At 43.2% G+C, this 23,488-nt stretch overlaps 1 protein-coding gene across 1 annotated transcript in view; it reads left to right on the top strand.

The window, feature by feature from the left end:
• LOC311134632 (caprin-1-like) overlaps positions 1–20,968 on the top strand; it is a 38,982-nt gene extending 18,014 nt beyond the window's left edge. Inside the window, exons 10-17 of the mRNA XM_084168367.1 lie at positions 2,061–2,237; positions 7,279–7,662; positions 9,884–9,994; positions 17,816–17,947; positions 18,454–18,613; positions 18,831–19,019; positions 19,254–19,366; positions 19,836–20,968. Of these exons, the coding sequence (XP_084024493.1) occupies positions 2,061–2,237; positions 7,279–7,662; positions 9,884–9,994; positions 17,816–17,947; positions 18,454–18,613; positions 18,831–19,019; positions 19,254–19,366; positions 19,836–19,925 (1,356 nt within the window). The 3' untranslated portion in view covers positions 19,926–20,968. The remainder of the gene's footprint in view (positions 1–2,060; positions 2,238–7,278; positions 7,663–9,883; positions 9,995–17,815; positions 17,948–18,453; positions 18,614–18,830; positions 19,020–19,253; positions 19,367–19,835) is intronic.
• Positions 20,969–23,488: the final 2,520 nt, after the last annotated feature.

The raw sequence follows: 23,488 nt of genomic DNA, 5'->3' as shown, positions 1-23,488 counted from the left end.
TCTGGAATTTTCCAGGCATTTTAAAGGCACAGTCAATTTAGTGTATGTAAACTTCTGACCCACTGGAATGGTGATACAGTGAAATAATCTGTCTGTAAACAATTGTTGGAAAAATTACTTGTGTCATGCACAAAGTAGATGTCCTAACCGACTTGCCAAAACTATAGTTTGTTAACACGACATTTGTGGAGTGGTAGAAAAACGAGTTTTAATGACTCTAACCTAAGTGTACGTAAACTTCCGACTTCAACTGTATATATGCGCGCTTTGAACATTGTATTTGGGAAAGTAGTCAGGTAGGTTGTAGACACGGTTGGGGAGTAACGGGGTTAACTGATTTTTGTAACTGATTACAAAAAACGAACTATTCCGTTACATTACCAGCTGAAATATTGTAATCAGATTATATACTTTTGAAAAACTAGATTACGTCTAGGATTACTTTTAAATTCAGAAAGGGTTTTTGCGCAAAAGTTGACACCTTTCTGTTTTCTCAATGACATTCAAATCAGCATTGAAAAAAAGGTGCACGTTAAGTTTGTTCCAACTGAGCGAATCTGACCACAAGCTAAAGGACTGATGACACCAAATGCGTTTGTATGGATCGCGGGAAAATCACAGGAATAGGGTTTTGTAAACTACAGTCCAAGCGATGTCTTCCAATGGTGCGACTGCTGTCGGCATCCAAACATTATCCCATTTTAAATAAAAGCTTGGAGGAAAGCAGTGGCGTAGCCTACGGGCGATAAGGATATCACTTACTATTGATATCTACATAGCAGCAGTGTGACTCACGTCAATGCGCTTTCTCATTTGGGTATTGTTGTAGATGGCTGTTCATAAATGTGTGTTTATTTTAACCGATTAATGGTTGAACTGAATACGTTTTTAAATTGCCTATCAATCATTGTTTTTGCAGCCAGTGAAAAATGCGCTCTTGCAACAGCTGCATAGTGCGGAACCTAGCCTATGGAATAAAAGTTTGAGTTCCTCTCTTCTAAACTCCTCCATGGTATTTTGCTCAACACTGTCATAACCACGTTTAGGTTAAGAAGACAACGAGGGGGGATTTTGTTGCTCAATTTAATTTGCGCCGATTCCAAAAAAAAAAAAAAAAAAATGTCCATAGACCTAACGGACACATGTTGAAACTCTCGCTAATTATCGAGATATCAAAGTCACCAACAAAAAGGAAATAATAGCTCTAATGCAAATAGCGCCTCCTGTAGCTCAGTTGGTAGAGCATGGCGCTTGCAACGCCAGGGTTGTGGGTTCGATTCCCACGGGGGGCCAGTATAAAAATATATATATATAAGCACTCACTATAACTAAGTCGCTCCAGAGCGTCTGCTAAATGACTAAAATGTAAAAATAGCACTTTTTGGTATTGCTCAAAGCATGCCATTCCATGAGAGCAGCATTTTATTTTTCAACTGGAAGCAGTAAGCCCAATCAGTCCTTAGTTTTTGAGTTATGCTCAGGTCAGACAATGTGGTCCTAATCTATTTCCAAGTCCCTATTTTTGAAGACCAAGGGTTATTAAATTAATTATGACTGGAAATCTGACACTTATTTTTTTATTTATTTTATGTAAAGATGTAGCCTAATGGTATTATCTGTAGTAGAAAGCAATGGGTTAGAAGAAGCCTACATCACCAACACAAAGTAAAATGCAACATTGATTTATGGTCATTTACATTTTAGTCATTTAGTAGACGCTCTTATCCAGAGCGACTTAGTTAGTGAGTGCATACATTTTCATACTGGCCCCCCCGTGGGAATCGAACCCACAACCCTGACGTTGCAAGCGCCATGCTCTACCAACTGAGCTACATGGGGATTACAATTTTGGACCGGTAACTAACGGATTACATTTAGAAAGTTCCCTACCCTGGTTGTAGAGTGCCAGTTACAGGTCATCCTAGGGTTGCAAAATTCTGAAAATGTTCCCTTTTTTTTAAAGAGATCTTGTTTATAGGCCGGAAAGTTTCCGGAGATTTGCAACCCCAGGTCCTCCCGGGTTACCATGACAGCTACTGACCATACTCCTCCCTTTTCAGGAGGGGAGTGCCATCCTGCAACAGCCTGTACAGTCGGCCCCTCCCCCCATCGTCACGGAGGCCCAACCCCTGAACGGGGCCGCACCCACAGGCACGCCCCCTGCAAACTCGGTGGTCAGGAAGCAGGTGGTCCAGGACCTCTTGTCACAGATGCAGGGGCCTTACAACTTCATGCAGGTGAGGATTTGAACAACAACCCTCTTTTTTTTTTAAGACTGTTATCCCACAGAGCTAAAGCCTAGGCATTAGCTCTGACTGGTGACTGGTCACAGATGCAGGGGCCTTACAACTCCATGCAGGTAAAGAAGCTGAGCTGCCTTCAAGACTATTCAGATTGAGAACTTTTAATGTCCTCGAGCCAATTTATTTTGCAGCAGTCAAAGTGCATACAGACAACATCACATATTAAAATGTAAAACACAACAGGAAAAAAAGCAAGGGATATTTACAAAAAGTCGGCAGGATCGTGCAACGTTCTTTAAAATTAGGGCCGGGACCATGCCAGTATCACCAGACTCGTTAGTATCGTGGCGAGGAAACAAAACACAAAGCCGATTTTAACATCTTTAGGAAAACAGCCCTAATGTTGCAATCAAACGTCATTATGTTGTCATCCAGAGTCACATTTTATTTTCTAAGCTATAGCACACCATATTTTACATACAGCAGGTTTTTAAAGGACCAAAGAGTTTGGTCTGCTTCATGTTTTCATTTTTGCCGTGTAAAAAAATATTGCTATACCGGTATCGTCACAGCCCTACTTAAAATGTCTTGAGTAAGGCTGGGCCTATCTAAATGTGCATGTCAAAGTGCTTAGTGATTTTAAAGTGCATATTCATCCAACACCTTGTTCATTTGAAGTATTGCACTGGGAATAAAATAATTTCTGGCCTTTGTTGGTTTTTACTTTTGGATGCCTGTACCTGTAGCCAGAGGGGAGTGGGTGGGAAGAGTCTGACGTAAAAAAATATATACATGTATTTCAATATACAAATATCACAAGACCAAATGAAAGTAAATAATAAATCAAACCAGTGAGACAGAAGTATATTACACTATAGACAAGTTACATTTTGACAAATACTGTAGACACTGATTTGCTATTTATACCTTTTCAGGGATGTTATATAATCAATTATAAAAAAATATTGAGAAGTTTTTTTTTATTTTACCGTGAACTTCATTTTATGGATGCCTTTTCCAAACAAAAAGTAACATTCACAATGTATTGGCAGTCACTGTGCGTGTATGTCAAATAAAAAATAACATTTGGTAATGCTTACAGGATTGCCCATCTTATCGCTAATATAGCTTGCCTTTTACAAGACCCTGGCGCTTGCCTACGGAGCAGCAAGGTGAACTGCGCCTCCTTACCTTCAGGCTATGCTCAAACCCTACATCCCAACCATCTCTGGTCTCTTGGCCCTCCCACCCCTACGAGAGGGAAGCCCCCGCTCAGCCCAGTCAAAGCTCTTCTCTGTCCTGGCACCCCAATGGTGGAACAAGTCCCTGCCCATCTTCTTCGGAAAACGTCTGAAACCTCTCTTTAACGAGTATCCCCCGAAAAGGCACTGGTCTTCTCATACTAGCACTGACTTCGATGGAAAATGAACTTGATATGATTGTGACGTGTTGTCTCACCTAGCCATCTTAAGATGAATGCACGAATTGTAAGTCACTCTGGATAAGAGCGTCTGCTAAATTACTAAAATGTAAATGTGGTCCGCTGTAGCTCAATTTTACATTTGACATTTTTGTCATTTAGCAGACGCTCTTATCCAGAGCGACTTACAAATTATGGTAGAGCATGGCGCTTGTAACGCCAGGGTAGTGGGTTCAATCCCCCGGACCACCCATACGTAAAAATGTATGCACACATGACTGTAAGTCGCTTTGGATAAAAGCGTCTGCTAAATTGCTTATTATTATTATTATTATTATTATTATATATTTTCATATCTGTCCAATATTTCACTATGCAAACAATCACAGAATAAATGCTCTATAGTCTAATTTTCCAATCCACTAAAGCTGCATCCATTTTCTACTTTAATTAAATATTTAGAAATAAGACTATCACAAGGAAAACATCTGTGAAGGATCTTGTAAGAGACTTCCCTCACTTTACTAGTGATCAAATGTATGTGGATTAGTCCATACATGCTGCCATTTCACATCCAAACGAAGATGCCCATTGGAAAACTTCCTGTTAATAATTTCTGACAAAAGTGTTGTAAAATGTCTAATCTATTGATGCCATTTTTAATTTCTACACTCGCTAACTTGGTGCATGTAATGAAAAGCTTGATCGATCCTTCAGTAAATATGGAGCATTCATTAAAATGTCATTCTTTACACAACGTAGTTAGTTATTTGGCTAATAATTCATTGCAAGTATAAAGATTACCATTTATGATGTTATTGGCAAACCAATTATCTAATATCACTGTTATTAAATACCTCTTAATCCTCTTCACCTTTTTGTAGGCAGATTAAACAGCGTAAAATCTAAAACATTAAGACCACCATCACACATCTTGTTGATACACTTCCTGATCTTGTCTTATTTTTCCAAATGAAATGGAGTAATCATTTTCGAGAGTGGTACACGTATACTTGGAAATCTCTTTTTTTTTTTTTATGTAAAAAAGATAAGAAGCTCGAGGTAGCTTAGTGGTTAAGAGCGTTGTGCCAGTAACCGAAAGGTCGCTGGTTCTAATCCCCGAGCCGACTAGGTGAAAAATCTGCCGATGTGCCCTTGAGCAAGGCACTTAACCCTAATTGCTCCTGTAAGTCGCTCTGGATAAGAGCGTCTGCTAAATGACTAAAATGTAAAAAAAAAAAAAAAAAAACCTTCTTCCTTTGACAGGAACTCTACCCTGAAGAGAGATCTCTTGTCAAGCATTAATTACATCTATTTTTATAGATTTAGTTTCCTCTCCTTCTGCAGGGCTCTGTACAGATGACAGGTCTTCTTGTTGCTGCCCCATGATTTTACCTCAATCTGACTTTTTTTTGGGGGGGGTGAATTTAGTTTCTGAACCAGCAGGTCAGGCAGTAGCATAGGATACTTTCCACCAATGACTTATGATAGTGCAGTCAACATTAAAGTTACATTTCTGGAGGAAATACAATCCCTGTTGCCCTTTATTTAAAAGTGTCAGTACACTGATCCCAGGACAGCCCGAGGTATTTTGTAGTCCTCTGTGATTTCTATAGGCTCGCCTTTCAGTATTGATGTTTTGCGTGGTGGAGTTGCGTCAAGTCGATCACCATCTCCTTTATTTCAAATCAAATTGTATTTGTCACATACACGTGTTTTAGCAGATGTTTTTTGATATGTTCCGTGTTAGATGGGACGACGACACACCAGGCCGCGAAATCGTACAGTCTCATCCCCTTCGACTATGTTAGGCTGCTGAGCTAAAGCCTAGGCATTCTCTCCGTTAAGCGCTCAGCTGCCCTCTAGCAGGTAAAACTGTGGTGCAGATTAACGGATGGGCATTTGAAATAATTGTCTTATTCGAGTAATATCAACAACAACAAAAATTTGATATCTGGAAAGTCAACATTTTGCTCTTGACTCTTGACCAATTAGAATGACGCAAACGCTGCTTTTCTTCGTAGATTGGCTAAACGCAACAGCAAAAGAGATCTGATTTTCGCCATGATAGAACTGATTTCTGTTACAAAAAGCTTTTTCGGTGAGTGTTTTGCATTGATCTGTGTCGGGTATTGTGGAAACTCCGTTCGATGAGCGCCTGTAATTGCTATTTGAAGTGGGGAAAATAACACGCTGATATCCAGATATTCGATTTAACCGTGCCCATCCCTAGTACAGATATGGAGCATTGCACCAAGTCTTTCCTGATTCCTTCTAGCTGGTTGACTGGTACAGAGATGGAGCATTGTGCTTCTAGCTGGTTGACTGTGGTACAGAGATGGAGCATTGTGCTTCTAGCTGGTTGACTGGTACAGAGATGGAGCATTGTGCTTCTAGCTGGTTGACTGTGGTACAGACATGGAGCATTGTGCTTCTAGCTGGTTGACTGTGATACAGAGATGGAGCATTGTGCTTCTAGCTGGTTGACTGTGATACAGAGATGGAGCATTGTGCTTCTAGCTGGTTGACTGTGGTACAGAGATGGAACATTGTGCTTCTAGCTGGTTGACTGTGGTACAGAGATGGAGCATTGTGCTTCTAGCTGGTTGACTGTGATACAGAGATGGAACATTGTGCTTCTAGCTGGTTGACTGTGGTACAGAGATGGAGCATTGTGCTTCTAGCTGGTTGACTGTGGTACAGAGATGGAGCATTGTGCTTCTAGCTGGTTGACTGTGGTACAGAGATGGAACATTGTGCTTCTAGCTGGTTGACTGTGGTACAGAGATGGAGCATTGTGCTTCTAGCTGGTTGACTGGTACAGAGATGGAACATTGTGCTTCTAGCTGGTTGACTGGTACAGAGATGGAACATTGCTTCTAGCTGGTTGACTGTGGTACAGAGATGGAACATTGTGCTTCTAGCTGGTTGACTGGTACAGAGATGGAGCATTGTGCTTCTAGCTGGTTGACTGTGGTACAGAGATGGAGCATTGTGCTTCTAGCTGGTTGACTGTGGTACAGAGATGGAACATTGTGCTTCTAGCTGGTTGACTGTGGTACAGAGATGGAGCATTGTGCTTCTAGCTGGTTGACTGGTACAGAGATGGAACATTGTGCTTCTAGCTGGTTGACTGGTACAGAGATGGAACATTGCTTCTAGCTGGTTGACTGTGGTACAGAGATGGAACATTGTGCTTCTAGCTGGTTGACTGGTACAGAGATGGAGCATTGTGCTTCTAGCTGGTTGACTGTGGTACAGAGATGGAGCATTGTGCTTCTAGCTGGTTGACTGTGGTACAGAGATGGAGCATTGTGCTTCTAGCTGGTTGACTGTGGTACAGAGATGGAACATTGTGCTTCTAGCTGGTTGACTGTGGTACAGAGATGGAACATTGTGCTTCTAGCTGGTTGACTGGTACAGAGATGGAGCATTGTGTCATGTCTTGATTCCTTATGTCCTTGATCCTTTGCCGCCTCCTAAAAAAAAAATCCATTGGAGGAGAAGGCCTGAGGTTCCTCTCTTTGGACGTGATGATCAAGGAATCAAAGATGTGAGGAATCAAGGAAGCATTTTTGATATTCAGCCATAACTGTTTTATTCTTCCTGCTTCAGGACTCTATGCTGGAGTTTGATGGGCAGCCCATCGACCCAGCCATCGTATCAGCCCAGCATATCGACCCAGCCATCGTGTCAGCCCAGCATATCGACCCAGCCATCGTGTCAGCCCAGCATATCGACCCAGCCATCGTGTCAGCCCAGCACATCGACCCAGCCATCGTGTCAGCCCAGCACATCGACCCAGCCATCGTGTCAGCCCAGCATATCGACCCAGCCATCATGTCAGCCCAGCATATCGACCCAGCCATCGTGTCAGCCCAGCCCATGAAGGCTCCAGCACAGAACATGGACCTGCCTCAGATGGGCTGTCCCCCAGTCCACCCAGAATCACGCCTCTCACCACACAACACTGTTCCCCTACAGCCTGAGCCCACGCAAGTGAGTACTGGGGTTACATTACATTTACATTTAAGTCATTTAGCAGACGCTCTTATCCAGGACGACTTACAGGAGCAATTAGGGTTAAGTGCCTTGCTCAAGGGCACATCGGCAGATTTTTTTACCTAGTCGGCTCGGGGATTAGAACCAGCGACCTTTCGGTTACTGGCACAACGCTCTTAACCACTAAGCTACCTGCCGCCCTACCACAGCGTGATAGCACAGTGTCCTTTTTTAAAAAGCAGCATAACATGTTGAGAAATCCCACAGGGCCTGATGTGACATACTTTATCCTCTGGTTCTCCTACTGCTATCTTGTTTATTATTATCGATCTCTGTCTGTACTCTGTATTGTCGACGCTTGCTTGTGGTGATTAATCAATTTCCCTTAGGAAAGGGATTATTGAAGCAAATCAAATCAAATTGTATTTGTCACATACAGTGGGGAGAACAAGTATTTGATACACTGCCGATCTTTCAGGTTTTCCTACTTACAAAGCATGTAGAGGTCTGTAATTTTTTATCATAGGTACACTTCAACTGTGAGAGACGGAATCTAAAACAAAAATCCAGAAAATCACATTGTATGATTTTTAAGTAATTCATTTGCATTTTATTGCATGACATAAGTATTTGATCACCTACCAACCAGTAAGAATTCCAGCTCTCACAGACCTGATAGTTTTTCTTTAAGAAGCCCTCCTGTTCTCCACTCATTAGCTGTATTAACTGCACCTGTTTGAACTCGTTACCTGTATAAAAGACACCTGTCCACACACTCAATCAAACAGACTCCAACCTCTCCACAATGGCCAAGACCAGAGAGCTATGTAAGGACATCAGGGATAAAATTGTAGATCTGCACAAGGCTGGGATGGGCTACAGGACAATAGGCAAACAGCTTGGTGAGAAGGCAACAACTGTTGGCACAATTATTAGAAAATGGAAGAAGTTCAAGATGACGATCAATCACCCTCGGTCTGGGGCTCCATGCAAGATCTCACCTCGTGGGGCATCAATGATCATGAGGAAGGTGAGGGATCAGCCCAGAACTACACGGCAGGACCTGGTCAATGACCTGAAGAGAGCTGGGACCACAGTCTCAAAGATAACCATTAGTAACACACTACGCCGTCATGGATTAAAATCCTGCAGCGCACGCAAGGTCCCCTTGCTCAAGCCAGCGCATGTCCAGGCCCGTCTGAAGTTTGCCAATGACCATCTGGATGATCCAGAGGAGGAATGGGAGAAGGTCATGTGGTCTGTTGAGACAAAAATAGAGATTTTTGGTCTAAACTCCACTCGCCTTTCGTTTGGAGGAAGAAGGATGAGTACAACCCCAAGAACACCATCCCAACCGTGAAGCATAGAGGTGGAAACATCATTCTTTGGGGATGCTTTTCTGCAAAGGGGACAGGACAACTGCACCGTATTGAGGGGAGGATGGATGGGGCCATGTATCGTGAGATCTTGGCCAACAACCTCCTTCCCTCAGTAAGAGCATTGAAGATGGGTCGTGGCTGGGTCTTCCAGCATGACAACGACCCGAAACACACAGCCAGGGCAAATAAGGAGTGGCTCCGTAAGAAGCATCTCAAGGTCCTGGAGTGGCCTAGCCAGTCTCCAGACCTGAACCCAATAGAACATTTTGGAGGGAGCTGAAAGTCCGTATTGCCCAGCGACAGCCCCGAAACCTGAAGGATCTGGAGCAGGTCTGTATGGAGGAGTGGGCCAAAATCCCTGCTGCAGTGTGTGCAAACCTGGTCAAGACCTACAGGAAACGTATGATCTCTGTAATTGCAAACAAAGGTTTCTGTACCAAATATTAAGTTCTGCTTTTCTGATGTATCAAATACTTGTGTCATGCAATAAAATGCAAATTAATTACTTAAAAATCATACAATGTGATTTTCTGGATTTTTGTTCCGTCTCTCACAGTTGAAGTGTACCTATGATAAAAATTACAGACCTCTACATGCATTGTAAGTAGGAAAACCTGCAAAATCAGCAGTGTATCAAATACTTGTTCTCCCCACTGTACGTGTTTAGCAGACGTTATAGCTGGTGTAGCGAAACGCTTGTGCTTCTAGCTCCGACAGTGCAGTAATATCGAAAAAAGTAATATCTAACAACAAAGTTTCCTAAGAGCTAGTCGCGAGTACTACTGTCCTAAGGTGCGGAAGAAGTGTGATGTCTGATCAGTCCCCTGTTCCCCCCCTAGGTCCCCATGTTGTCCCCCACGCCTGACGTCTACTCCACGCCACCTCCCATGTACCGCTCGTCACACACGCCAGAACCCCGACCACAGACTGACTCCATCGACACCATCCAGGTAAATAAAGGAAGGCCCGGAAAATCGTTAAGACTCCAGCCACCCAAGCCATAGACTGTTCTCTCTGCTTCTGCACGGCAAGTGGTACCGGTGCATCAAGTCTAGCACCAACAGGCTCCTGAACAGTGGGGGAAAAAGGTACACCCAAACGCGCTTCAGCCCAGTTTAAACGAAAAAGGGGGGAATCGGGTAGGGAAAGGGTGGGAGGCGCCTATACACCCTCACAGGGGAGTGTCCCGTTCGTCATGTCGGTACTGTCAGTAGTAGTAGCAACTAGACGGGTTATTCAAACGAGAATGATCATCATTGAAGATTCCTACACGTTCACGCCACCTGAATAAATAAAAAAAGACGGAGAAACAGATTTACAGAAAGATAAGAAAGACGGCTGTTCATTCAGAGCCTTTTGTCTCGACACAATCGAAGCAGTCGATCCAAATTGCCCCCCTCTGTAACAATTTCCTCACAATATTGCAATATCACGCTTTTTATCCGCCCTGTATTCAGTGGGAAAAAACAAACCCTGGCAGATTTCTCACGTTTGTCTGTTTTGGTGAGGGGAGCTCTAATCGTCTCGTGCTCGCTTGTGAGCCATGTTGAGGAGACTCTCACTGAAGCAGTGTTCCAGAAACCTATTTTTCATGATTTCAGCTTTAGTCTCAAAATCATTTGCCTTAGTCTAAGGCGGTGGTCACCAACCTTTTTCTGAAAGATTACTTTCGTAGTAAAAAAAAAAACAAGCCGAGATCTTACCGCTGAGATGTAAAAATAAATAAAATAATAATAATAAAACAAATAAAGGAAAAATAAACATTACTTAAAAAATGCAAGGCTATGCAACATTAACATTAATAAAAACAGTTTTGTAGGAATGAGGATTGTGCAGTTGGCCTAATACGTTATCACAGCATATTGGCTATATGCCTGGCCTGCCAATATTGTTCTCGGACCATACTATATTTCAAAACCAGACGCTTTGATAACAAAATAGATCAGTTGTTGTATCACTTGCGAAGCACAGCTGAGCATAAATATAAATACATTGCTCAAAAAAATAAAGGGAACACTAAAATAACACATCCTAGATCTGAATGAATGAAATAATCTTATTAAATACTTTTTTCTTCACATAGTTGAATGTGCTGACAACAAAATCACAAATTATCAATGGAAATGAAATGTACAGTGGGGAAAAAAAGTCACCAATTGTGCAAGTTCTCCCACTTAAAAAGATGAGAGGCCTGTAATTTTCATCATAGGTACACATCAACTATGACAGACAAAATGAGAAAACAAAATCCAGAAAATCACATTGTAGGATTTTTTATGAATTTATTTGCAAATTATGCTGGAAAATAAGTATTTGGTCAATAACAAAAGTTTCTCAATACTTTTGTTATATACCCTTTGTTGGCAATGACACAGGTCAAACGTTTTCTGTAAGTCTTCACAAGGTTTTCACACACTGTTGCTGGTATTTTGGCCCATTCCTCCATGCAGATCTCCTCTAGAGCAGTGATGTTTTGGGGCTGTCGCTGGGCAACACAGACTTTCAACTCCCTCCAAAGATTTTCTATGGGGTTGAGATCTGGAGACTGGCTAGGCCACTCCAGGACCTTGAAATGCTTCTTACGAAGCCACTCCTTCGTTGCCCGGGCCGTGTGTTTGGGATCATTGTCATGCTGAAAGACCCAGCCACATTTCATTTTCAATGCCCTTGCTGATGGAAAGGGGTTTCACTCAAAATCTCACGATACATGGCCCCATTCATTCTTTCCTTTACACGGATCAGTCGTCCTGGTCCCTTTGCAGAAAAACAGCCCCAAAGCATGATGTTTCCACCCCCATGCTTCACAGTAGGTATGGTGTTCTTTGGATGCAACTCAGCATTCTTTGTCCTCCAAACTTTTTTTTACCAAAAAGTTCTATTTTGGTTTCATCTGACCATATGACATTCTCCCAATCCTCTTCTGGATCATCCAAATGCACTCTAGCAAACTTCAGACGGGCCTGGACATGTACTGGCTTAAGCAGGGGGACACGTCTGGCACTGCAGGATTTGAGTCCCTGACGGCGTAGTGTGTTACTGATGGTAGGCTTTGTTACTTTGGTCCCAGCTCTCTGCAGGTCATTCACTAGGTCCCCCCGTGTGGTTCTGGGATTTTTGCTCACCGTTCTTGTGATCATTTTGACCCCACGGGGTGAGATCTTGCGTGGAGCCCCAGATCGAGGGAGATTATCAGTGGTCTTGTATGTCTTCCATTTCCTAATAATTGCTCCCACAGTTGATTTCTTCAAACCAAGCTGCTTACCTATTGCAGATTCAGTCTTCCAAGCCTGGTGCAGGTCTACAATTTTGTTTCTGGTGTCCTTTGACAGCTCTTTGGTCTTGGCGATAGTGGAGTTTGGAGTGTGACTGTTTGAGGTTGTGGACAGGTGTCTTTTATACTGATAACAAGTTCAAACAGGTGCCATTAATACAGGTAACGAGTGGAGGACAGAGGAGCCTCTTAAAGAAGAAGTTACAGGTCTGTGAGAGCCAGAAATCTTGCTTGTTTGTAGGTGACCAAATACTTATTTTCCACCATAATTGGCAAATAAATTCATTAAAAATCCTACAATGTGATTTTCTGGAGAGAAAAAAATCTCAATTTGTCTGTCATAGTTGACGTGTACCTATGATGAAAATCACAGGCCTCTCATCTTTTTAAGTGGGAAAACTTGCACAATTGGTGGCTGACTAAATACTTTTTTCCCCCACTGTATCAACCCATGGAGGTCTGGATTTGGAGTCACCCTCAAAATTAAAGTGGAAAACCACACTACAGGCTGATCCAACTTTGATGTAATGTCCTTAAAACAAGTCAAAATGAGGCTCAGTAGTGTGTGTGTGGCCTCCACGTGCCTGTATGACCTCCCTACAACACCTGGGCATGCTCCTGATGAGGTCTAAAGCATCCGCCAACTCCTGGACAGTCTGTGGTGCAATGTGGCGTTGGTGGATGGAGCGAGACATGATGTCCCAGATGTGCTCAATTGGATTCAGGTCTGGGGAACGGGCGGGCCAGTCCATAGCATCAATGCCTTCCTCTTGCAGGAACTGCTGACACACTCCAGCCACATGAGGTCTAGCATTGTCTTGCATTAGGAGGAACCCAGTGCCAACCGCACCAGCATATGGTCTCACAAGGGGTCTGAGGATCTCATCTCGGTACCTAATGGCAGTCAGGCTACCTCTGGCGAGCACATGGAGGGCTGTGCGGCCCCCCCAAAGAAATGCCACCCCACACCATGACTGACCCACCGCCAAACCGGTCATGCTGGAGGATGTTGCAGGCAGCAGAACGTTCTCCACGGCGTCTCCAGACTCTGTCACATGTGCTCAGTGTGAACCTGCTTTCATCTGTGAAGAGCACAGGGCGCCAGTGGCGAATTTGCCAATCTTGGTGTTCTCTGGCAAATGCCAAACGTCCTGCACGGTGTTGGGCTGTAAGCACAACCCCCACCTGTGGACGTCGGGCCCTCATACCACCCTCATGGAGTCTGTTTCTGACCGTTTGAGCAGACACATGCACATTTGTGGCCTGCTGGAGGTCATTTTTGCAGGGCTCTGGCAGTGCTCCTCCTGCTCCTCCTTGCACAAAGGCGGAGGTAGCAGTCCTGCTGCTGGGTTGTTGCCCTCCTACGGCCTCCTCCACGTCTCCTGATGTACTGGCCTGTCTCCTGGTAGCGCCTCCATGCTCCGGACACTATGCTGACAGACACAGCAAACCTTCTTGCCACAGCTCTCATTGATGTGCCATCCTGGATGAGCTGCACTACCTGAGCCACTTGTGTGGGTTGTGTCTTGCTAATTGCCTATAATTTCCACATGTTGTCTATTCCATTTGCACAACAGCATGTGAAATGTATTGTCAATCAGTGTTGCTTCCTAAGTGGACAGTTTGATTTCACAGAAGTGTGATTGACTTGGAGTTACATTGTGTTGTTTAAGTGTTCCCTTTATTTTTTTGAGCAGTGTAATTTGCTTATTTCTTTTACTGGACTGATAGTACCTGCATCTGATGGTATTTGTATTTATTATGGATCCCCATTTAGTTCCTGCCAAGGCAGCAGCTACTCTTCCTGGGGTCCAGCAAAATTAAGGCAGTTATACATTACAATACATTCATAACAGATTTCACAATATATTAAGTGTGTGTCCTCAGGCCTCTACTCTACTACCACATATCTATAACACAAAATACATGTGTGTATAGTAAGTATGTTATCGTGTGTTTGTATGCATGTCTATGTTTGTGTTGCTTCACAGTCCCCGCTGTTCCATAAGGTCTATTTTTATCTGTTTTTTTAAATCAAGTTTTAGTGCTGGCTTGAGTTACTTGATGTGGAATAGAGTTCCATGTAGTCATGGCTCTATGTAGTACTGTTAGCCTCTTTGTGGCACCTGACCACACGACTGAAAAGTAGTCCAGGTGCGACAAAACTAGGGCCTGTAGGACCTGCCTTGTTGATAGTGCTGTTAAGAATGCAGAGCAGCGCTTTATTATAGACAGACTTCTCCCCATCCTAGCTACTGTTGTATCAATATGTTTTGACCATGACAGTTTACAATCCAGGGTTACTCCAAGCAATTTAGTCTCCTCAACTTGCTCAATTTCCACATTATTCATTACAAGATTTAGTTGAGGTTTAGGGTTTAGTAAAGGATTTGTCCCAAATACAATGCTTTAATTTTTTGAAATATTTAGGACTAACTTATTCCTTGCCACCCATTCTAAAACTAACTGCAGCTCTTTGTTAAGTGTTGCTGTCATTTCGGTCGCTGTGGTAGCTGACGTGTATAGTGTTGCGTCATCTGCATACATAGACACACTGGCTTTACTCAAAGCCGTTAGTAAAGATTGAAAAAAGTAAGGGGCCTAGACAGCTGCCCTGGGGAATTCCTGATTCTACCTGGATTTTGTTGGAGAGACTTTCATTAAAGAACATCCTCTGTGTTCTGTTAGACAGGTAACTCTTTATCCACAATATAGCAGGAGGTGTAAAGCCATGACACATACGTTTTTCCAGCAGCAGACTATGATCGATAATGTCAAAAGCTGCACTGAAGTCTAATAAAACAGCCCCCACAATCTTTTTATCATACATTTCTCTCAGCCAATCATCAGTCATTTGTGTAAGTTATGTGCTTGTTGAATGTCCTTCCCTATAAGCGTGCTGAAAGTCTGTCAATTTGTTTACTGTAAAATAGCATTTTATCTGGTTTACTAAGGGGTTGGTAACAGGCTGCTTGGTCGGCTATTTGAGCCAGTTAAGGGGGCTTTACTATTCTTAGGTAGGGGAATAACTTTTGCTTCCCTCCATCTTTGTTTCATAGTGTAGTTTATTCTTTTTATTCAGTTTAGTCACATTATTTCTCAATTTGCAGTACGTTTGCCAAATCGGTTGTACAGCCAGACCTATTTGCCATCTCTTTTGCCTCATCCCTCTCAATCATACCATTTTTTAATTCCTCATCAATCCACGGGGATTTAACCGTTTTTACAGACATTTTCTTAATGGGTGCATGCTTATTAGTAACTCGGATAAGCAATTTCATAAATGTGTCAAGTGCAGCGTCTGGTTGCTCGTCATTACACACCACGGACCAACAAATATTATTTACATCAACAACATAGGAATCACTACGAAACGTATTGTATGACCTCTTATACACAATATTAGGCCCAGCCTTTGGAACTTTGGTTTTCCTAGATATGGCTACTATATTGTGATCACTACATCCGATGGATTTGGATACTGCTTTCAAACAAATTTCTGCAGCATTAGTAAAGATATGACCAATACATGTTGATTATTTAATTCCTGTACTGTTTGTAACTACCCTGGTAGGTTGCAGGCACTGGTTACAGTTTGAAGCTTTCTCTTGAGTGGACAGCCTGATGAAAGCCAGTCAATATTTAAATCACCCAGAAAGTATACCTCTCTATTGATATCACATATATTATCAAGCATTTCACATGTTATCCAGATACTGACTGTTAGCACTTGGTGGTCTATAGCAGCTTCCCACCAGAATGGGCTTTAGGTGAGGCAGGTGAACCTGTAGCCATATTACTTCAACAGTATTTAACATGAGATCCTCTCTAAGCTTTACAGGGATGTGGTTCTGAATATAGACCGCAACACCGCCCCCATTGGCATTTCTGTATATGTTATAACCTTGTATTGCTACCACTGTGTCATCAAAGGTATTATCTAAGTGAGTTTCATAAATTGTCAGAATATGAATGTCATCTGTTACTAGCAAATTATTGGTTTCATGAACCTTGTTTCTTAAGCTACATAAATTGTTAACATGGGCTATTTTTAACACTTTTCTGGGATGCTTGATTATTTTTCTTGCTTTACTGGGAAGATTAGCAGAGGTAGACATACTCAGGTTATTTTTATTAGTGCAGGGTGAGCTGCACACAGTGGACTTCCTACTAGGGCACACCACCTCCGTGCTAACAGTATTACTCTGGTTCATAGGCATATGACTCCTGCATACAATAGCTGTAGGATCAGCAGAGGCATTCAGGGCAGTAAGAGGGACATAAATTAGGTTATTTACATTGTCTTCCAACGCCCCTGGGATAATGTACATTTGCTGAATCATTATGGCAACTCAGTGACACAATGGTAGGGATTAAAAGAGCTGGACTTGGGTCATTGATAAGTCATTGTCTCAACGCAGCCTTATAATGCTGTGAAAGGATCCAGGAACCCAAATGATTTGGGTGGATCCCATCCTCCTTATAATACAAGCTTTGTTTCCAGAAGGTATCAAAATTGTCAATAAATGTTACGCCCACAGAGCTGAAATAGTCTCGTAGCCAGTTATGGAGGGCTAAAAGTCTGCTGAACCATTCAATGCCTGAACCATTCAATAAACTCCTGAGTGGCGCAGTGGTCTAAGGCACTGCATCGCAGTGCTAACTGTGCCACTAGAGATCCTGGTTCGAATCCAGGCTCTGTCGCCGCCGGCCGCGACCGGGAGACTCATGGGCGGCGCACAATTGGCCCAGCGTCGTCCAGGGTAGGGGAGGGAATGGCCGGCAGGGATGTAGCTCAGTTGATAGAGCATGGCGTTTGCAACGCCAGGGTTGTGGGTTCGATTCCCACGGGGGGCCAGTATAAATAAATAAAAATAAAAAAAATATATGTATTCACTAACTGTAAGTCGCTCTGGATAAGAGCGTCTGCTAAATGAATAAAATGTAAATGTAATGCCACAATTTAGGGAGGGCAGAGGGCCAGATATTATGGGGCGTTTGTTGGTGTCAAGTAGAGACCCAATCTTTAAAATCCATCTTCAGCTGTTCTGAGCTGCCCTTCATAATGTCATTTGACCCCACATGAACCATGACAGGTCTAAGGAATTGACCAGTAGGAATATTGTGTTTTAGAGGTTTAGGAGGATTACTATCATACCTTTTAGGAGCGTCTTTTGGATGAATTAGAATGCCGACTGCGAGCCAGGCCTAATCGTCCAACATCAGTGCCCGACCTCACTAATGCTCTTGTGGCTGAATGGAAGCAAGTCCCCGCAGCAATGTTCCAACGTCTAGTGGAAAGCCTTCCCAGAAGAGTGGAGGCTGTTATAGCAGCAAAGGGGGGGGACCAACTCCATATTTTTGGCCATGATTTTGGAATGAGATGTTCGACGAGCAGGTGTCCACATACTTTTGGTCATGTAGTGTAGCTAGGTGGGGCAACCACGTCTCTACCTGGTGAAATAAATGTTTAATGCATTCTTCCTTCCTCCCCATCCAGGTGTCCCCGTCGTCAGAGCAGCCCCCTGCCTCCTCTGAGACCCAGCAGGTCTTCCAGCCTGTCAACGTCTCCAAACCCCCACACAGCTCCGGCATCAATGTCAACGCAGCACCATTCCAGTCCATGCAAACAGTAAGGACACACACACACACACACACACACACAAACACACACTGGGGGATACTTGTAGGGTGACTTGGGGGACGCACACAATGGCTCACATGTCACCTATTCTGAGATCTGGAAGCCACCTTTTTTTTACCTTCTACCTTTTTTTCTGGGAGACTTTACACCCAAAACCATTCTGTGATGTCATTAGGGTGTCAGGAAAAGAAGGTCGTTCTATGTTTAACATTACTGAACTAAAAATACAAGCGCATTGGTTTGATTTGAATTCATGTAATTAGCAACACTTGGACAGGGTTGGGTAGTAACAGATTATATTCCTCAATTTAAGTGGCAGGGATACAATTGGGCTGAAACACAAATCCCAGATTGTAGCTTTAACTCTTACTGAGCCGATGACCTTTTCTCCGATTCTTTTCAGTTTAACAGGAAGTGGCTATTGTTCCTGGTTGAACCACAGTGAACACTGTACTCATCATTGTCTCACCAGGCTGCCTTATTCCTCTCCTCAGGTATTCAACCTCAACCCCCCTGTCCCGCCAGGCAATGAGACTGAAGCCTTGACCCAGGCCAGCCAATACCAGAACAGCTACAGCCAGCAGGGCTTCAGCAGCCAATCACAGCAGCTCCCTGTGGAGCAGACCGAGATGCAGACGGAACCGCTGCAGTGTGGTGAGCTAGCAGGGCTGGAGCAGATGTTTACCCTTTTCACACTACCAAGTTGAGCCGTACCCCACTGGCCTGGTTATGCGTACACCATTGTGCTACTGGAACCATCCTGGAAAGGACAATGTGAACAGGTTGAACAGCACTGGATGGTGTGAAAAGGATATTTCATGACTGTTGGTCTTAAAAATTGCCATTTTACTTAAACTACTTTTCCCTGTAGTGGCTGGTGCCTTCCACACCCAGGACCCATCCCTGCCCAGCCAGGACCTGCCCCAGGGACAGCAGCCCGGCCAGCAGGGTTCAGGGTTTGGCCCCGGGGCCGGTCGACAGGCCCAGCCCTTCTACAACAGCAGAGGCATGACCCGCGGAGGGCCACGTAATACCCGCGGCCTAGCCAACGGATACAGAGGTCCAGTATCCCATCTGTCCTCAGACTGTTACGACTAACTGCAGGGCCACACAGCATCTTCAATATACTCTATACTACAGCTTTCTGTTCTCTATAGGGCTTGAATAGAGTTGATGTTTGACATGTTGATGTTATTGTGTTTGAGCAGTGCGAGACACTATATGCTCTTTTATTTTTTTTATTTTTATGACAGTGCATACGTGTATCTAACTTGAGTGTAACGATCCATTCCAGGTGGTTATGACAGTTACCGGCCTCCCTTTGCCAACACTCCGAACTCTGGATACCAACAGGCCCAGTTCAACACACCTCGGGACTACTCCAACGGTGGCAACTACCAGAGGGGGGTAAATAACCCTTTGACCTTATCACTCACACAGGGTTGAAGGAAGGATTGGGATGGATGTTGAGCTAACATGCTCAGGCCCGCTTTCCCGGACACAGATTAAGCCCTGGACTAAAAAGCACTTTCAATTGGGGGGAGCGTTCTTTTTTTGTTGTTGTTGTCCAAAACCAGGCTTAATCTGGGTCTGGGAAGTTGGCCCTTAAAGTTGTCTTTCCCCTTGCCATAGGGGATCTTGGATGGTCTGTTTGGCATCTATAAGAGCAGGGGGTGGCTTGGCGGTTACGAGCGTTGGGCCAGTAACCGAAAGGTTGCTGGTTCGAATCCCCAAGCTGACTGGTTTTGTGTTCCCTCTCCTTGCCATATTACTGGATGGTCTCATTTTATTTTATTAGGAATCTAATTTATATAGGGGTACTCTCTAAGAACTGTCAGTAATGTTTTGTCCCTCTGTCTTTCCCCCCCTGCTTTAGGATGGTTATAATCAGAACTACAAGCGTGGAGCAGGTCAGGGACCCAGAGGGGTGTCTCGAGGAGCCAATGCCCAGGCCATGAGGTCCTGATCGGGCCTGTGTTTGACTGACTGACTCTGACTGCTGGTTCCAATTCACTCCCTACCCGTTGTCCTTGGCCCTAACATTTCAATTGTTTTCAGATCTAAGGGAACACACACACACCGCACCGAATGTTGATCTGCCGTTTGTTCGGCAACGCTGTGTATTAGGGACCACCTGCTCGCTGGTGGACGTCTGACTGACGACATTTTCGTGCGATTCTACGTGTATAATCGGTTTGCAGTCGGCACTCTGTTCAGAGGTGATAAGTACTCTTAGCTGGTAAAAGCTACTGGTGTGTCTTGAGTCTTTTTTTAAAATGTCTGGATACGTATAACAGGTGTAGGGGTGGACTGACTTAGGTCTCTTTGTCCAGGGTGGGACATAAGGATGCAACAATCATGTGTGGATGTGGAGCTTCCACCATATTGCTTACTTGAGTCTTACAGATCTGCAAAAATGTAAGGGTTAGGTCCAAGGTGGGGGGTAAGGAGCGAATTGGGACAGGTTTTGACTGACCGACAACGTGCCGTGCCATGCCACACTTAAACATTCAAGATATCCAGAATGCATTTTGCCCCCAGCTCACTTTTATTTGTCCTTTTTGTTGTTCCTCATCAGTTATTTTTCCTGGCTTTTGGATCAAAGTCATGCCTGCTTTGATATTTTAAAAAATGATTGTTTTAAAATGAGTCTGAATACACAAGCCAAGCTGTAAATCTGACAAACGGTTTTAAGCAACCCTGTTTTTGAAACAAATATTCCTGTAAACTTGAAATATTTTTTGTGTATTTTTTTTTAAATGACATAAAACACAAAAATTCTGCCACTGCTGGTCCGAGCCTCCGGGAGTACTTTTTCGTTCTCTTGGCCAGTCCCCCCATTTTTTTTGTTTTGTTCACATACCTTCATTTTGGGTTCTAAAAAAAGTATTTTGGTTTTTAAGTTTTTAAAAGAAGCTCTCAATTCCTCAGTTTGTAAATTGATGTTGCATCAAGAGTTTCAATGTTGTTGCATCAAGAATTTCAATAAAGATGTTGCATTACCCTTGATTTGATTTGTGGTTGTTGCATCCAGTGTCTTCTATTTCTGAGTGATGCAGGAGCAGCCAGGGCCGAACAAGATGTTTTCATTGTTGAATTGTCTTCTCCATAGAAAACTGATTGCAGCAGATGGATGACTGAGTTATACAGGAGATGATATGGAGGGTGTGGATTACTAGAGCATGTCATTGTAGGTTTGTCTCCAATACACACGATTTTACTATCATTACGAATTCTGTCATATATGAATCCAATTTATTTTAAAGCTTATTCGTTTAATCTGCCTCTTGCTTGTTTGTATGAGTTATTTAGTTCGTTTCAGTTTTATTTTTATTCAGGCATTTTGTTGACCACATGTGGTGCAGGATGACATCCCTTCCTCCCAAGCTAGCTGATCACAGCCCTTCGGTCCTACTGTCGTATAGTTATGACGTCATATCGGGGTCCTTTAAGTGCAGCTGTCCTAAGGTCAATTTATCGGCATGATGGCCAGTTCTTTTATCCCATACAGTAAAAGTGCAGTAACTGCAGTCGACAGTGGTATTTTGGACGCAGTAATTGCAGTGTACTCAAGTTATAATGCAGTATTACTGCAAAATTACTGCAGTAAAAAAAACTTTCGGACGCAGGATACTGCACTCTGACTGCAATTTTTTTTCATAGGGAATACCTCCGTGTGGCCAGCATTTTAAACCAACGGAACCATAGTTTTGGTCTTGTTTTCATAAACATTTATTAGTTTTATCAGGATTAAGCAGCAGTGGGCATACTAACCACGTAAGATAAGAACAATATCTGAACCAATGAGTTTTATAATAACTGCTAGCTAATTCAAATCCCCATAGTAGAGAGATCCTCTAGCTAGGACTGAAGGGCTGTGATCAGCTAGCTCGGGAGGAAGAGATGTCATCCTGCGCCACATGCTGTCCAAAGCTGCAGTTGGAGCCAGAACCTCTGTCCTCTGGTGTTATTATTATTATTATTTTTTAAAGAGCTGGGCTTCAGCAGGTAAATAATACCCCACAAGACATGCCTGCAATTATGTCTACTTGTCACTTTTCCCAGATCTGTTTATGCTGTATAGCCAACTGATGGTAGTTGTCATGGCAAGATGGCACAAACAGATCAGAGATCAGGCTAGAGAGTGAGGTCTTGCAGTAAGAAACCGTAAGATGCACTGGCGACAGGCACTCTGAACATTAAGCAGGACATTGGAGCTGCTCGTTGCTGCCACCAATATCCGTTGCACCTGCTACGAGAGACACAAGATCCTGGGGAACACCTACGGCATGTGTATCCTGCAGGTGAGACGTCATTGTTCTTCTTCTTGTACTTCTTCCTCCAAAGTATGACAGATGTAACTCATTATGTTCAACTCTCCAGATTTTTACCATAGCTGTTTCACTCACAGCAGTTTTGAGTTTGTAAATATGTTTATAAAACTGCTACGCTTTCCTTTTCTTTAAATATGACCCTATCACTGTCTCCATGGTAACTAACTGCCCTCCCCTCTCCGTCGTCATTAACGACAAGCTCAACATCAACCTGAAAGCGATTAAATGTTTCTTGTGCCTGGTCTGTTGTCTCTTGGTGTGCTTCTCAGTTCTAGAAACTTCACTCGTCCAGCCGCAAACTCCCTGACGACATATTTGGCAACCTAAAACAGGACGGATTAATGTATTCAACTGTGTTCAATGCTGAGTCCACGTGGTTAACCGTTTACTGCAGTGGGCTAAAGCAGGGTCACACATTGTTTCTTGGTAGTCTTAAGCAAATATCCTTAGAAACCAAAGTATACACCTCACACACATGGTTATGGGCTTACAGACACCTGTACCATGTCAGAGTTCAAATGTATTCAATTTTGAGTTTGCAACCTAATATTACACTTTATATACATCACAGAATAATAATAATAATATAATATGCAATTTAGCAGACGCTTTTATCCAAAGCGACTTACAGTCATGCGTGCATACATTTTTGTGTATGGGTGGTCCCGGGGATCGAACCCACTACCTTGGCGTTACAAGCGCCGTGCTCTACCAGCTGAGCTACAGAGGACCACAGAAGACTGAAATATAACAAAACCGTTTGACAAACAGATTTTCAGCTGTTTTTTTCTTCATGTTTATGAATTAGGAATTACTGCATGAACTACGTTTATGTGGGTGAAATTTAGAAAGAGTTCAAATCACATTTGATAGTTAAGTGACCATAGACAACCAATATCTCCTTTACCATAAGAATGTTATCATCTGTATCTACTAAATGATGGATGACTTTGAATGATGGATGACTTTGAAGCCTTGGAAACACCTGGAGAGACCAGACAAGAGACTGGTTTTGACAGGTGAGTGTCTATATACTGAATATATAAGCTGAACAGTATTATTTGCTGTCTGAGTATCATGTACTGTATCTGTTCAATCAATGCACCATAAGACTCAGAGAAACAATCTGTCACATAGCTACGTACTCGTCCAGTGTCCTTTTCCGACTACTGCGGATGGCAGTCATGCTGTATCA

The sequence above is a fragment of the Coregonus lavaretus genome (genome assembly GCF_964263955.1).
Source record: "Coregonus lavaretus genome assembly, chromosome: 9".
Classification (NCBI taxonomy): domain Eukaryota; kingdom Metazoa; phylum Chordata; class Actinopteri; order Salmoniformes; family Salmonidae; genus Coregonus; species Coregonus lavaretus.
This window is presented reverse-complemented; position numbering and strand designations above follow the sequence as displayed.